Source organism: Aythya marila (assembly GCF_965140915.1).
Source record: "Aythya marila genome assembly, chromosome: 3".
Taxonomy (NCBI): Eukaryota; Metazoa; Chordata; class Aves; order Anseriformes; family Anatidae; genus Aythya; species Aythya marila.
Genome location: NC_139044.1, coordinates 62,119,073 through 62,135,632, shown reverse-complemented (window position 1 = coordinate 62,135,632; position 16,560 = coordinate 62,119,073). Strand labels below are relative to the sequence as shown.

The following is a 16,560-nucleotide window of genomic DNA, read 5'->3' as shown; positions in this document are numbered from 1 at the left end:
GCTTTTGTAATTTGTGCAACCATTGCAGTTTTAGTAGTTGAAGATTTTAGCAGTGGGTTTGACCATAGTTTCCCATGCGGATGAAACCTCTTCAGCCAGTTCTGCAGATAGACTGGAAAAACAGTAATTAGTACACTTTCAGAAGTAAGGAAAAAAATTAACTGGGAAATGTAATTCTAAGAGAGAAATTTTCTGTTCTCCTCTGGAGAAATTTCACAACAAATGCTCGCTTTAGGCACTCTTCAACTGTAAATATTGATAGCAACCAAAAGTTTCAAGTACAAAGTTTCAGCAATGAACTGTACTAGAGTTTGAAAGGATGTGCTTCCTTGAGATTAAAACATAAGGAAAATGGCTAGCTTTTGCCCAGATAACTTGTTGTCATATCCCATGAAGAGGCTGCAAAAAGGAGCAGAACAGCACTGTTGTTTGTAATTTCTAGCTTCCAAACAATGGGAGTATTGGTTCAATATCAGCGTGACCTTCATTTTCATAGTCATGTTAGCAAAAGAGACTTCAAAGGAGAAGCATTTGCTTTACTACCTTAAAGTATTATATCATACAGGCAAGTGGCCCTGACACTTGACCAACCATTTATGCATCAGCAATTTGGAATATTGTGTGTGCTTATGGTCTCCACAATCTAAAAAGGATGTTAAGGTACTTGAATGCATCCAGGGGAGGGCAACAAAGCAGGTAGAAGTGCTGGAAGGCATGTCCTGTTAGGAGAGGCTGCGGACACCGTGTTTGTCAAATTTGGCAAAAAGGAAATTGAGGGATGACCTCGTTGCTCTCTACAAGGTACTGAGCAGGATAATGCTCTTAATGATATGTTTTCACTTAGGATCAGCTATAAAGAAGTCTTATAGTTGGACTCGATGGTCTTCATAGGTCCCTTCCAACTGAAATTCTTCTGTTGTGTTTGTGTAGATGCAGCCCTAAGGGACATGGTTTTAGTGATGGGACTTGGTAGGTCAGGTTGAGGATTGGACCTGGTGATCTTGAAGGTCTTTTCCAACACAGGTGATTCTGTGATTCTGTTCTACTTCATCGTCTCAGTCAGCTTCGTGGTAAAAATGCCACATACACACGTGTGCACATATGGCCATAGGTGTACGTGTAAATAATTTAAACGATTAAGAAAAGGAGTAAAAACACTGCTTAACATTCCTTAACAAAAACTCCAAAGTACTCATTTAAAGCAAATGAGGCAGGACATAAATCTGATGGGCTCTTGCCAGAATCTGTAGCCTCCCTTTGTGCGAGGAAACTTTCAGTCCTTTCAGCCTTTTCAGAGAGTTCACCAAGCTGGAGGGAAAGATAAAAATAAATAACTATTTCATTTTTTCCCCTCTGATTCTTTAATCTGGCAAGCCAGATTAACCAAGAGTAACCCAAAAGGTTGTGTCCTTTCCCCAAGGTCTTGAAGCCTTTGACCACTTCAGAAAAACATAATATGGTGTTTGTTTTTTGTAGTGGTTTCCTGGCACTGTTTCAGCGTTGGGCATTCCCCATTCTGCTTTGAATAAGCTATTTTGAGTAGCAGACTTGGTTCCAGTCCCCTTCCACCATAGCCAGCTACTGTAAAGAGCCATGTGGAAGCTGTGAGAAGAGCCTGTATCAGGGAAGAGTTATTCTGTGTTTCTCACTTTCCATGTACATATATGTTTGTTGAGTGCCTTCTGAAAAATAACGATAGAAGACGATTCTTCTGTTGTTCCTTCTGTTTTCTTAGCCACTATATATCTGGGAAGATATACACCATATACGACCCCATTTACTATGCTCCTCTTATGACAACATCATCATTTATATTTCAAGAACGCTGAAAATGTGTGTTAAACTAAGCCTGACCTATTGAGCCTAGGACAATTATTGGCATGATTTTATTATTTTTTCTGAGTTGTAAAAAGCTGCATATGGATACTTTGCTTAGTAAGCCTGTATAGAACAGAACACACACACACACATATATATATGCATGTACCATGTGTAAACATTATTTGAATGTTAGCTAAAGTCCCTAAAGACCACAAGCTATCCTTACTTTATTCAGCTGTGTTACTCTCTCAAAAAACAATAACAACACAACTCTCTGAAGTCAAGAAACAGGTTTTATCTCTATGTGGAACATAAATCTATTTGGACTCTTCAAAGTAGCCTCCACTGGGAATCCCTGCTTCTTTATGGTACCAATCTCTGAACAACCCAAAGCACAATTTCCTTAGAGTAGGCACACGGGGTTTAAATAAACATTAATCACAGAGTCTATGGGCATCCTGACACTTATTTAAAAAAAAAAAAAAAAAAAAGGCAAACAAGCAAAAAACAAGAAAGTTGTTTTGTGGCACAACTGAAGCCGTAGTACATTTCTGCTTGTGTGCAATCTTCCGATAGTGAAATCATTTTAAGTAACCAAAATGCTACATGCAGAAGTTATGCTCAGCACTTCTTTGTAGAAGTGTAGCATCAGCACTCCTCCTTTTTTCCTAGTCACTGTCCAGTTGTGCTGTAGGATATAGGGGCAGCAAAACAAAGCCAGAAACTGACTTCCACATTGGGTCGTGCTTCCTATATCAGAGCCTCTGTGCTGTGGCGACATATGGCCGTGCAAAGCAGCTGTTGCACAGCCTTGAGGAGGCATCCCTGCTCCTGTGGGTGTAAGCTCAGGAATGAATTCTCAATATTCTTGTCACAGCTTCGAAAATTCATGAAGCTTGCCATAAAGAGGCAAGAGCTCATGCCAGAGCTCTGCAGTCAGCCCAGGCGCTGCCCTGGTGTAGCTCACAAGGTGGGGCTCAGTTTGTGGCCTTGAGCTATACTCAGCTCCCCAGGCCATGAACACTTGATGTGACTCGTGTTGGAGCCACACGGCCTCCTCAGCAATGTGAATTCTTGCCTTTGGGAGGCCAGAGTAACCAAATGCTTGCAGAGCCCTGCGGTGTGCCCAGCCAAACCTGCATCCATAGAAGTCCCAAGGTGAAATCCCCTCTCGCATTTCCCTTAGCTGCCTCCCTCCCCACTCGTGGTCAAATGAAGATTTTGCTTTGAGGGGGTAGGCTCGGAAGCACCAGCCATCGCCAGCAGCATCAGCTGCCCAGCCAAGAGTGCTTTATAATGCCTTTTCCTCTTGGCTTTATATCTTCCTCTTTAGAGCAGACGTTTCTTGAACAATGCAAAAATCTCATTTTGGAAGATGTTCGTGCTAATGGGCCTGGCACCCACAGTATGCTTGGCAGTAGGCAAGCCCGTGTAGCCTTGCGGTCCGCTAGTCTATTTTCAATTATCTGGGGTGCCGAGAGAAGGAGGCATTAATATTGCTGAGGATGACATAGCAAATTACTACTGCTCCCTAACCTTTTTAAATTGCTAACACTGTTGTAATCTGTAATTACAGAAATCAGTGTGAGAATTGTGGCACAGTATAATTATCTTTCCTGATACTTTATTGCTGTATGAATTATTAATCAAAATCAGTCTTGTATAGTATTTGCAGCAACTAAGAAGAATAATGTATAATTAAATTTCATTATTTCTATTTTTGTGCTGGTGTTTTATGATGTTGTAATTGATAATTAATTGGTTAAAAATTCACACAATTCTTGGGAGTTTCATATGACTATGACTGCTTGGTATTCAGCATTTATTAATTGAATAATGGGCTCACTGAAGAGACCTTTGTATATAGTCTTCTGTCATTACAGTGAGCTCTCAAAAATGGTGAATTAATCATTAGGCCTTTCAATAGTTTCTTTTTAAAGGAAAGCAGTGACAATATAATCATATCCTTTGTTGTTATATCTATAATTGAGAGATCGTAATAACCAATTATAAAGATGGTCATTTTAGGAGCTCTGAAGTGTCACTTATTGATAAATTTCTTTAAAACCAAGGTGTTGATTGCAAAAAATGAGTCTTTTCAGAGAAAAAAAATATTAGATGAGGAAGGAAGCCCTGGAAAATTATTTTCCTCCCACTTGCCACTTAAAAACAGTGCGTGTTTATCACTAAAAGCTGTCAAATCTGATGTGCTTTTGCTGCCGTTTGTCAGAAGTACGAGTTCCACTCAACTTTTTCATTATTTTGTCAGCATTTTCCCCATTTTTTTCCTAGTGCCTTTTGCTCAGTTATTGGAAAAGAGTAATTGAAAACCTCAGAACAAAAGGGTATTTTTTCACACTCTGTGCATCCTATTGAAAAGGAATACCTACAGACATTTACAAGCAAATCAGCTTTGCAGACTGTCCAGCCACCTCTGACCAAGAGCCTTAGATGTGGTCAAGCTGACCACTGCTAGATAGCCCTAAGTGTCCTTTTTTTTTTTTTTTTTTACTGTTATTGAAGTGAAACTAAAAATAGCCACAGTTCAGTATTGATCCTCTCTTAACATGATCAGGAGGAAGCTGCAAGTCACCTTGTATAACAGGATACAGCACGAGCTCCAGCCTGTGCTTCCAAGCAAAACCCGAGCTGGGCACATAACAAAATCTGTTGGTTTCTCATGTCCTAAACCCACCAGGAGCAGGAGGCCGTGGTGTCAGGGGCACCTACCACATGTAGCCTTTGGATGGGTGCTCTCTGCTACTTGGCCTCACCAGCTTGGTCCCGTGCCTGTCCGAGGGAGGAGAGCATGACACCATCAGCTGGGGTTGGGGCCAGAGAGGGTGAGTGGCTTAGGAGACACGTATGGAGGTGCCAGCTTTGGGTTTACATCTGTGTTGCCATCCGACAAATAATTTCTGTCTGTGACAGTGCTTGGTAGGTTGGGAAGCAGGGATAATACAGGCACAGTCCTCTCTCCCCAGGCAGTTTGTTGTTGGCCAGTGCCCTGCAATGTGAACTTTCATCCTATGTAAGCTTGAATGCAGAATGTGGCCCCAGATATTTTTATTGGGTCTAACTAATCCTTTTTCGTATCCAGTGAGTTCGCAGTCCAGTAACATGCAGCAGTGGCCAATTGCAAAGGAGGTTTATTGCAGTTGTAGTGGAATTTGGAAAAACACAACAAGCATCCTCCTTAAGAGTGTGAGGTGCAATTTCAGTTCATATCTGTGATCAGTAATCAGAGCTTTCCTTTTTGCAAATTTTGCATTTCCCTTGCTTCTTTTACTTGGGTGTCCTTTTGTATTTGCAACATCAGAAGCAATAAAGAGCAGTAATGCCTTGACCTTTTATCTTTTTTGTTGTTGTTTTATTTGTATAGTGTTTATCAAATGGATCATATGTTTTCATTTGAGGAGGGCTACTTCTTCTTTTCCCATAATATTTTCCATTGTCCTCCAGAGGATTTCTTTTCTCCCTCTTTCAACATCAGCAACGAGATGCAGACATCACAGTACATCACAACAGCAGTGACTAGAAAATGTGTCATTTCCTTATTAAAATGTTTCTTTCCTAACACTACCTTTTCATCTAGCTTTCTTGGGTAACCTTAAAGGTACCTCTAGGTGATGACAGTCTGTATGTCTCCAGTCTGTCTTTTCCCTGAGAAACTCCAAATTGGAATAGATATTGCAGATCAAATAGTGTTTGACTTACAGTGATGGTGATTAAACTCTGCAACAGGTTGGCCAGCAAGGTTGTGGGGTGTCCCACCTTGTTGATGCTCACAACCCAACTGGACGTAGTTCTGAGCATGGTCCTAGTCTTGCTCTAGGTCACCCTGCTTTGAGCAGGGGCATTGGACTAGGCAATCTCCAGAGGCCCCTTCCAACCTCTACCATTCTACGAAAATACATTTTTCCCTCTAATTTCCACTTGTGTGTGAGTGCCCTGAATTTAGTGCATCACCTTCCTTGTGTCTGTTTCTTTTTTATATTGTCTTTCTGCAATTCCCAATATTATTGGTATTACCTTTGACACTTGAACTAATTTTACGCACTTCAGTTTCCCTGTCATGATCTGTGGGCTTCTAGGTCACTCATCAATGTAGGATCATCAGGTAGATAATTCATGTTGGAGAGGAGCTCAGGACATTTCCAGCACAAGGTCTTGCTCAGTGAAGGTCAGCTCTGAGACCAGACCAAGCTATACCCAGTCTGGTCTTGAAAATCTCCAAGGATGGAAACGACGAGCTTTGGAGATCAGATGCGCTCAGGCATGTTGCAAGTGGCGTGGCCATAGGCAGATGTGAGCTGGTGCCAATGCTGTATCATTTCTGGAGATAGTGCACTGATAACCTGATGAAAATTGCCTGTGTATCCGTTCTCTGTTTAATACAGTTTAACCTAAGTCATTTCCAGTCTGATGCAACTTCTCACCTTATGACAATTGAGCTTCTCCAGCAGCCTTTTGTAAAGGTTTTATCAAAGGATTTCTGAAAGTCAACACTAATTACACATACCAGTGTTCCTCACTGCTAATTTGACACACTTCAGGAATACTAATAGAGCAGATCAGAGACATGACTTCCCCGCGCAGAAGCCATGCTGCTTTGTCACGATGGTAATTTGCTTGGTTAAGTGTTCTGTACCTTTGCCATGATGTAGACGTACATTTTCATCTCATTAGCCCAGTTCTGATGCAGAACTTTCTGGTCTGTCAAGATCTTCTCTCCCCTAACATTCCCCTTTAAAAACAGGCACGGCGTTGCCTGCCCTCTACTCTTGTGTGACTGGAGCTGGTTTTCATGCTAGACAATGTATTTTTGGGAACGGCTCAGGCGGCTCGTTCATACGTTCCTGGAGAGTTTGGGGCGAGTGCCAGCCAGAACAGACACCATGCTGCAAACCAGAGGGATTTGGATGTTCTACGAGCAACTTCTTTGCACTCCAGAGGTCTCCATTGCCCCCTCCTTGCTGCCCCTGCAGCAGGGCTGGGTGCCATCTCCCACCAGGCACTACATAAGTGCTGTGTAGGCAAAGTTCCAGTTTTCTTCACTGAGGTTGCAACTCTTTTTTTTTTTTTTTGTCTTTCTGGTGAGGTTTCAATGGTGCTTTCCTTGCCCACAATAGTTCTTGCTGCTTTCTGGAAACTTTTGTTTCAAAGAGGCTTTTTCTGGCAGCAGGGTGACCTATATGCAAACAAATGCGCAGCGTGTTCTTTTGAGCCAGAGAGAGGCTTGCTAAGTCATTCTCTCTTTAGAATGAAGGAATACCAAGTGCGTGACAATGATTTCCATGAAGAAGGCTCTGCAAACTCAGCACAATACTGAATTCAGCTAAAAATTACGCATTTTGAATTAACAGTGTATGAACGGGTTCCAGCCCTGCTTGCTGCAGGCTTCAGAGCCTGAGTCCCTCTTTTCTCTTCCAAGGAGAGGAAGAAAAAAAAATAGGTGAACTCTGCTAATTTCCTTGCTACTACATGCCAAAACCCTAAGGTGACCTTCTCCCTTTGCACTCTAAGCCTTTCTCTGTGAAAATAAGCAACACACTTCCCAGGATAGGGGGCCTTCCTGCAAGCATAGCTGGGGACCCCGTGGAGCAGAGGCTGTGGTGTGCAGCCCCAGCATCGCAGTAGCACATCGGTCGAGTTTCCTAGCACAGGAGGCAGGCTCCCTCGCCGGTGGGGAAATACACCACGGTATTTTCAGCACTTCACAGGGCATGCAACTAATTTAAGAAAAAAAAAAAAAAAAGAAAAAAAAAAAAGCACTTGATGAGAGCTGTAGTTAAAAAGTAGGAAATTACTAATTAGTAACTAAGTAATTCAGGGTTTGATTCACACAAATTGCACTGTTACCGTAAAAAAAGGATTGTGATTTCAGGCAAACAGTGTTTTTTATTAAAAAAAAAAAAAAAAAAAAAAGGCACTGAAAGTGTAATTGGTGTTCTGTTCATTACCTGCCAGGTTTCAAGTTTCGTGTACATTTCGTCACCATCTGAGACTTACAGGCAGAGGACGTGCCTGGAAAAAAAAATTTAAAGCTTTCCCCGTCGCATTGTCATTTGCAACTCTCAGGTTTTCCCACTAGATTGTTCTTGTAAACTCTTGCATTTCATAGCACGCAAGAGTGACCACTTAGAACATCGTTATAACGCTATCGTTAGCATCAGAGCTCAGTTACACAGAACACTATGAGTGGGATGAGCCAAGTATCATTTTCTCTGTACCTTAACGTAGTACTAATAAAACGATTGCTGTCAATTCTTCTCGGTAGTGCCACTGTATGGGAAAAAATAAAAAAGTCAAAAAGGATTTTCTTTTGGTTGAGAAATCCAACCTGTAGCATAGAAAAACAAAAAATGTCTCCCTCCCCTACCTGTACGCAGACAAGTAAGTGGATTTGTGTCTTTCCTCTAGATATGAAGTCAGTGAAAGGATGCTGGGTACCGAGTTGTTTGTTTGTTTTTCTGTTAGTGTAGGCATTTCGGCTGCATACTCAGAAACGTAGCGTGAGTCAGCGGTAAACGTTGCAAATACCAGCTACAGAGAAGCTGCAGGCTTCTAAGAATTCCAGTATTCGAGTTCGGTAATGTTGGCAAAAATACCTGTTTTGTAGAAAGCGCCATCAGGGCGGCTGACTTACAAATCCTGTAAACTTGGGATGATGGAGTTTTTATTGAGAAATCTAGTATATATTTACAGGCAGCACACGTGTCTTCTTGAGTCCGTTCTTGCCTAGATTATTGGTATCTTTTGAGCAACGCCTTAGGAAAATGATGTCCTGGTTTGAGTGCATGGCAAGAGAAACAGTTTGAAGTCATTTTGTGCCTACTTGTATACCTGTATATTGTACTAGCAAAGAAAAACGCTGCAAAGATCCACTTTAAAAAAGTTACAGGGGAGGAATTTTTCTTCCACTTTCTCCAGGAGTTGGATATTTGCAGTGCAGCAGAATTATACCAAAACACCCTGCTCTGTCACCTCGACACTGTGTGCCTCCCAGGAGGCAGTTGTTTGCAATAAGGAGAATAAGTAATTCCTTAAAATACTTGAAGTTTGCATGTTTGCACTAATTTACCTTTGGCAGCAGCTAAACTAATAATCATAATAAATAATCATATAAACAAATAATCCTTTTTCCTTCGTAAGCCTTGAAACAAGTGTTCAGTTTGTTTTGGGGTACCGAGGGTGTTCAGATACAGCACAGGGTTTTCGCTTTCTTAGTCAGAAGAACTGAAACAGGAAAACACTGCAAAGAGCATCCAGTCTGGTGCTCAGCAGAAAATTTTGCGTAAGAGAAAAATGACTTCAGCGTGTCCGAGTGCTAACGGGGCTTGCGTGGTGTCGGGCGGTGGGGAACCCGAACCCCTCAGCACCACCACAAGCCTGATCCCCGTGTTCAGAGGTGTTGAGAGCCTGACGTGAGTCAGAAATCACAGAACGGCAGACAGGGAACTTCCTAATTCACACGCTGGTACTGCGTGTCGTGCGTCCTACCAGCGTCTGCTCTGTTGTCAGCACGGGGAGAGGTGTCAGCGGGCAGGAGCAGCCCCGGCGCCCACGTGCTGCCCGGCTGCCCATAGCTGGAGCTCCGCAGAGGCCAGGGGATTTTCCTGTGCCTGTGGGTCTGGAATTCAGAAACTGCTCTTTTCTGTAAATGACATTAAGCCACAAGTGAATGTGTGAAAACCTGGAGATGGATTTCTTCTAAAGCCACTAAATATCTCCCTCTCCCTTCAGGCTTAAAATCTGCCTGAGAAACGAGGTCACCACAGGCAGCAGCTTGTCCCCATCAGATACAGCCTCACCTTGCCTTTCACTTGAGTGGAGGTCTTTGGTGTAACCATGCGGCGCTCTCTGTCCGCCTGAGAGCAGGCTGGGGTTTTGCGGGTTTTTTCCCTCATTATAAAAATAACAGAAGCAAGGACAAAACCCCTTTTTTTCACTATTAGGAGACACAACAGTCATTCTCGCCATTTTTGCTAAAATCTTCTGAAATCCCCCATGCAATGTTGTTGCGTTGACTAAATTGAGCGCGGCTCCTCACTGCCTCGTTGTGTTTTCTCCGCTCCAGGGTGTGAACGGCATGTCTGTGGATGAGAAGACTGACTCCCCCATGTATGTGTATGAGTCAACGGTGCACTGTACCAATATTCTCCTCTGCTTAAATGACCAGCGCAAGCAGGATATTCTCTGCGACGTGACGCTCATCGTGGAGGGGAAGGAGTTCCGCGCCCACCGGGCTGTGCTGGCCGCCTGCAGCGAGTACTTCTTGCAGGCCTTGGTAGGGCAGACGGAAAATGACCTGGTTGTCAGCCTGCCAGATGAGGTACAGTACTGCCGCCGTCCCTCAGCCCGAACAGAGCACATACCTGCTCTTCACCACCCAGGGACGGGGCGGGCGGGTGCAGGTTTTGGGGCTGCGGCTGTCGTTTTGGGGTTGGGGTGGGCTGAGGATGAACGTGTTCACACAACCTTCTTCATTTGAGAGGGCAAACCTCACCCACATTCCTCACACTTCCAGCAGCAGAGCTTTAAAACGCTTCATCTGAAAGAGCCCTGCCCAACCAGAGGGCGCTTAATTACTATCAGTTCATTCAGCGCGTTATCAGTACCCGACTATTCTTCTGCTCTTCCAGACAGGAAATTTGAAAGGGGTCACTTAGCCGCTGTTAGACAGCAGGTTATTGTTGAAAAATGACGTGAACTGTCACATTGTTTGGAGTCTCATCGCTCATCGTGGAACCGCCTCTCCGGCGGTTCATATCCCTGTTCTCCTCTTCCCCCTTCCCTGTGTCCCGTTCAGCCTTGTTCCCTGTCTCCTCCAGTAACAAGCAGTGTGGGATTTAACTGCTTCGGGCCTTGTGTTTTCCACGAAGAGAGCACCAACACATTCTGCCACAGAGCAGGGTTTTTCTCATGCACCATGGCTTACACATCAGGAAGCCAAGGGACGTAGAAAATATGTACCTCACTGGAAAGTTCACTTTATTTTACCACAAAATCTCACTGGCTGGCTTCCACCCCCACTGTAATTTCCTCACAGCCCCACGGCTGTGATGTCGCAGCTACCATAGGGCACGCCGGTGGCTTTGCTGTGACAAGCAGGGAGATGCTTTCCTGACAGCAAAGGGTTGCCATCCCCCACCGCCGTGGCACTGCCTGCCCCGTGACCCCCTGGTGCAGGTGGCACAGGGGGTGGCGATGTCCCCTGGGGATGGGAAGGCAGTCACTCGGTGAGGAGGTATGGTGGTGTTCAGCATGAGGCAGAGGGTTTTCTGGCATCATTTGCTTAACGCCCATGAAGAAGTACGGGACCTTTTAAAGTGATGACAGGTCCTGAAGTGTCACACACCGTTTTTCCCCCCTCTGGTTTAGCTCTCTGGAGACCCCAGTGGCATCATGATGTCGTCACAACGCAAGGTGGAGAGCATTAGAAGAAGTAGGTCACCGGGCATGACTTCATGAGTCCTGACACTGAATATTACTCACGAAGAAATTTCAGCACAGACGCTTTGCATAGGAGTTCAGATATATCACAGAGGACACGCTAGGATGCACACTATCATTCGGCGCTGTCCACTAATAATTTCCAGTGGAAGAATCGTGTCTCAGGCAGTGTTGCATAGCTTTCACACTGCAAAGCAAGGGTGGTACAGAGGTATGAAGGGACAGGAGAGCATCAGAGCTCTTCTACAAAGCCTTGGCAAGACCTCTTGGATACCATGTGTGATTTCTTAGACTGAGATGTTCAGAAGAAGGAGACGGGCTTAAAGGAGGAGAAAAGACCATGGCAGGTTCACCCTGCTGGAGTGATGGCTGCAGGGAGGTACAGGTCCTTGCATTGCTCTGTACCAGCTGGCTTTTAGTAAAACTAGATTGGAAATTAGCAGATTTTTAATCACAGCAGCAGTGAGGTGCTGAACCACTAGCCAGCGGGAGGAGTAGGGCGATACAGAGGGATTGTGCTGCATCCGCCTTTGAGACCAGAGGACAGGACTTCATAACACAGTCCTGTGTTCTTGTGGTGCTAAGGATTTAAAACACAAAGATTTGTCTTTATGTGTATTTTATGTGGCATGCTATATAAAAAACATTCTTCCAGTCCAACCACAAATGATTTCTGTTTAAGTGAATCCCATTTGGATAAATGAAGTATCAGGGTTTTACATTTTAGAATGTATCTCAATGAAAGATTGAAAAGCCTTAGTGAGTTAGGGTTACAGCTCAGTTGCTGTTACAGCCTCAGCGAAGACCGTGGATTCGCAGAAGCAATGAATCCAGGTCCTAAGGTTTTTTCATTACTTTGAAATCGTCATGCTCCACCTGAGAACAATAGGGATTTTTTTGCCACATGCATCAATCAGTTGCAGAACACCAAGGCTTTACCTTTTTCATGCTGGGAGAGAATGCTCCTGGCCTATCAAAAAGGATATGTACAGTTACGAATGCCTAATTGAACAGATATTTTCCATGTGAAAATTAATTGCTGATAACCCCGCAGAGTCTCCTTTGCTCAGTGACTAATTTATTAGAATAGCTATGTGTGAGGTGGCCAGTTAAATAATTTCCTCACAGATGTTAGTTGCTGAGGGTGAGGAGAGCTGCCAAATGCAGATTGTTTCTTCTCAACGATTCCTTGGGTAAGGAGCATGCCTCTGCCTCTGGTGTTGCTCTGCTTCAGAGCGTGCAGTTGGGTAGATGCCTGTGCTTGGATATGTGAAGTGCCTCCGACAAAGAACAGTGTCAGAGCTGCTCACAAAAGGAACTGAAACACTCATGTTTTTAAGAGCTGATAGAGCAGAGGGAAGAACCACCTTATTTATATTACATTAAAAGAAGTTAGCAGGGTCTTTTTCAGTTCACAAGCTAATGGCTTTTCCTAGGGCTGTTGTTTTTTAGTCCATGGTCTGCAGAGCTGTGGGAGCCCATGAATTATTTCTAAAGGTATCTGTGAAAAGTGACTTAATTTGTCACGTAGGGGCTTATACCGCCAGTGGAAAAATTTCAGACAAAAGTTAAACTTTGTGTCCTGGGCCAATGCATTGTTCGTGCTTAGAGACAACTTACGTTGGCATGCAGTTCGTTTAGAAAAACAGAGATTGCAAATCATTTTTTAAATACAGTCTTTGCCGTTCAAATCCTTCCAAAAGGTGACAATCACTCCTCAATGAACAAAGATGTATTAAAGTCAAACATACAAGCATTGCATTGTACGCTCTGGTGTGGTTTGAAAACTGCTAAAGTACGCAATTTTGGGGAATGAGCATTTATTATTATTTATCCAAGGTTTCATGTTGGCGCTGGACAAAGCTTCATATGTAAAGCTTTTGCACTCGTGTAGTGTTGGCATGAGGGAGCTAAACATGAAAACAAAAGAACTTCTTTTTGATTATTCAAGGCAGTAAATCTGCCTCTGAAGACTGGATTGCAGACCTTTTTTTCACTTCATAGCACATTGGGGTCTTTTTGTTAATCTGGCATCCAGACATTGTTAACTGTTGTCTAGCAAAGCAGTGAACAGATGTTTTTTTACATTATTTCTTGTTTATATCCAATTATCAGTCTTTATGATATGCCCGTCATTTCAGTGGTGGGACCTCGCACACATAGGAATTGTAACTACTTGAACTTACCGTGTTTCAAACCAATGTAAAACCTTGTGTCAGACATTTCATGTCAGTTCAAGCGTGACTGAACATGCCTCAGTTCAAACCTTTTCCCGATCAGCTTATTTAAACTAAGTCAGTATAGAGCTAATTTTGCACTGATTGAAGAGTTTCCATAAACCCTTTCATGCCGACATCAGTAATTCGATTTCATACTACACCTCTTTTTAAAGCAACATATTTTAGTGTGTAGATAAGCACTTGGAAAAACAGCCACGTAATAACAAGCGCTCAGATGTGGCTGTGGCGTGTGAAGTGTCAGGACTCAGAGCAGAGTCAGGGATGGAGTATGTCAGCTGCAGCTGTGTACAGCTAATAAAAAAGGACCCTGTTAGCTCTTAACTTCTACTCTTTCCTCTTCTTCTGCAGTTTTGGTAAACAACTAGAACCTCGTGTGCTTTTCAACCTTGGTATTTTTCAGCAATCGTGCAGTTTTCATGCAGCAGCTGCTGTTAAATGCAACCTAAAATTAATATTTTCCAAGACCCGAGTTTGAAGCTGTAAAGTTACTCATTCAATCCATACCCCTAACTGTTGTTTTGTTTTATTTAATCACAAAAACTGGTCTTCCTTCCTTTAACAAGGCACTTAATTAAGCTCTTAATTCATGATAAGAAGTTAAATGGCACTTATGAGGCTTTTTTAATGGTTTCCACTTCCCATCCAGATTACAAAAAAAGGTGTGATAGAGAGGCATACACGGCTGTCGGCCAAGGGTATTGTAGGTCATGCCAATATTAGCTGGCAGCAGGCCATTATCCAATTAACATTGCTTCATCGCTGCAAGTAATAGCTCTTGAGTAGATGATTGAGTCATTCATGCTGTAGTGGTACTCTGCTTTACTTGAGCAAGAGCCAGTGCTCCGCAGAATAGGCTTTTTATTCGCTATTATTACCTGCCTCGCTTCGCTAATAGGAGCGTGGGGGGAACAAGGCTGGCTGGCCGAGCTGAGAGCCGGAGGCTGGACAGAGGAGCACCGTGTCCACAAGCACCATCCTTTCCGAAAGCTGAGGCTGCCATGAAATGATGACAGCACAGGGGTGGAAACATCAAATAAAGCCCCGTGGTTGTGTGGGATTCCTGCAGCTTGCAGATGAGATTGCTGACCTTGCTTGGATTTTCATGACTTTGGGGTGCACGTTTAGAAACAACCTTCACCCAGTTATTCCAGCACCAAACGCCTTTCTCTCCAGTGACGTTAAACACCGGTCTTCTGAAGGAGCAGATCAAGCTTTCAGTGGCACTGGTCCGATGCTGTGATGTGCATTATAAAAGCAGCTTGCTTCTCGAGTGGCTTGGTTAGTTTTACGTGTAACCCTCTGATTTCTTCAGTCTGTTTCAACGAGTGGCTACCGGTGGCTTTTTTCAGTGCAATGAAGTGTCTGCTAGGAATGATGCCTTCCTTAATATTAAATTGAGTTGTCTGTGGCTTAGCAGCCTTCCAAGGGGCAAAGGGAAGCAGCATCTCTTTAGGAAGGGGGTGTGTGATGTGCTTGTGGAGCCTTTTCATTTACCTGCACAGCTCTTCCCTGTGATTAGCAGAATGATGTTCATGGTAGAGGTACATTGGCATGCACCACGTGCCAAGCTGCTCCGCATCCTTTCTGTCCTGCCACTCACCAAAGGCTGCTGTGAAGCCTGCCGTTTCCTCACGAGGTCCGGCCCTGTGAAATCTGTCATCTCTTTCTTCGTTTGAGAGGGGCCAACTCCCTCACACGGTTAATCTTTGCGCGAGAGAGGCAGGAGGGGAGATAGATTCAGGTTCAAGGCTGGCAAAAGCTGCGGGCGTTGGACGGCAAAGGCACGCAGCACCCTGGGTGGGACGGAGCCAGGCATCTAACATTAGCATCGCTCGCCGCTGACAGGGAGGAGAAATACTGGCAGCTGTTAACCATCCGTGCCAACCCGCCAGCCTGAGGAAAAAAAAAAAAAAAAAAAGAAAAAAAGCTGGGAATTAGCCAACAGAAGATGATTGGGTTCAGGGGAAAATCAAAGGCAGGATGCAGGAGGTCAGCTATTACATACCCCGCTGGCTAACGGCAATTACTATTCCTTTTTATCTCTCTAAGAAATAAACAATATTCTCTTACTTTGTCTCTTTCCTCTCTCAGTGCATGAGTACAAGCGTAGTATCAGCAAGGAACGCGGTGACTGAGCTGGGAGTGCTCTGCACAGGAGCGCGGAGTGAAGGAGGTGATAAATGTGGGAAAGGGGAGCAAGGGGGCAAGGAGCAACTGGCTGCCTGCAGCTCCGTTTCCCAGCTGGAGGGATGGTGTTAGCAGCAGGGAACTAGGAAAGACCCTTTTTCTGTGGGACGCTGTTAGTATTAGCAATAGCTAAGGCTCGTTCCCAGCAAAGGGCTTTCTCTTTACATGCCTGCATCAGCCAGTGATGTTGCTCACAGATGGCAGCAGTGGCCAGGATTGCTTCTGCTTTGGCTCAGGAGGCGGCAATGACCCAAAAGCCTTCTGCTGCCACCCCCACCTCTATCCGCAGGGCTTTTTGTAGATCAGAGACAAGAAGTTGTGTCCGTCAGGCCTCAAACTTGTTCACGCTTCAGCCTCACCCCAGCTATGCCACTTCAGTGAGTCCATATGGATGGAAGTTGGGTCTTTGGTTGCCTAAATTCCTCCTAGGGGACGCGTTATGTTTCCTGTCTATTCACAGTGCTGACACCACACAGAGTGACTGGAGGCTGTGGGTCTGTATTAAGGGTAAAGCCGAGCACTCTGGTTCTTTTTGAGGTCGTAAGTGACGTGATACTAATGCACAGGAAACCATGAGACAGAAACGTGTGTTGTTTTGGTTGTGCTGCATATACAGCACGGTACGAAACACAAATGGCGTATTTTGTTTCTAGCAGTTGAGCAGTAAAGCAGAAATGAGACCGTCACGATGTAATGCGAAATTCCATCCGTGTCATGCTGCAAGGGCTCCCAGTGCTGCCTGATTTTTCATGCCTCAAGTACGATGAGGAAACCAGCCTCATTCTGCATGGTGTAACTCCTGTTATTTTCTGATGAGACACGTCTCGCTGTTGATAATTCCCTGATCCTTTTCAGT

General features: G+C 44.2%; 1 protein-coding gene across 4 annotated transcripts in view; it reads left to right on the top strand.

The window, feature by feature from the left end:
- The window catches only part of BACH2 (BTB domain and CNC homolog 2), a 188,823-nt gene that overhangs the window by 130,502 nt on the left and 41,761 nt on the right, over window positions 1–16,560 (top strand). For all 4 annotated transcript variants that reach the window (XM_082756344.1, XM_082756343.1, XM_082756342.1 and 1 more), the window contains one exon: window positions 9,902–10,156. In XM_082756344.1, coding sequence (XP_082612470.1) covers window positions 9,914–10,156 — 243 coding nt within the window. In that variant the 5' untranslated portion in view covers window positions 9,902–9,913. The remainder of the gene's footprint in view (window positions 1–9,901; window positions 10,157–16,560) is intronic.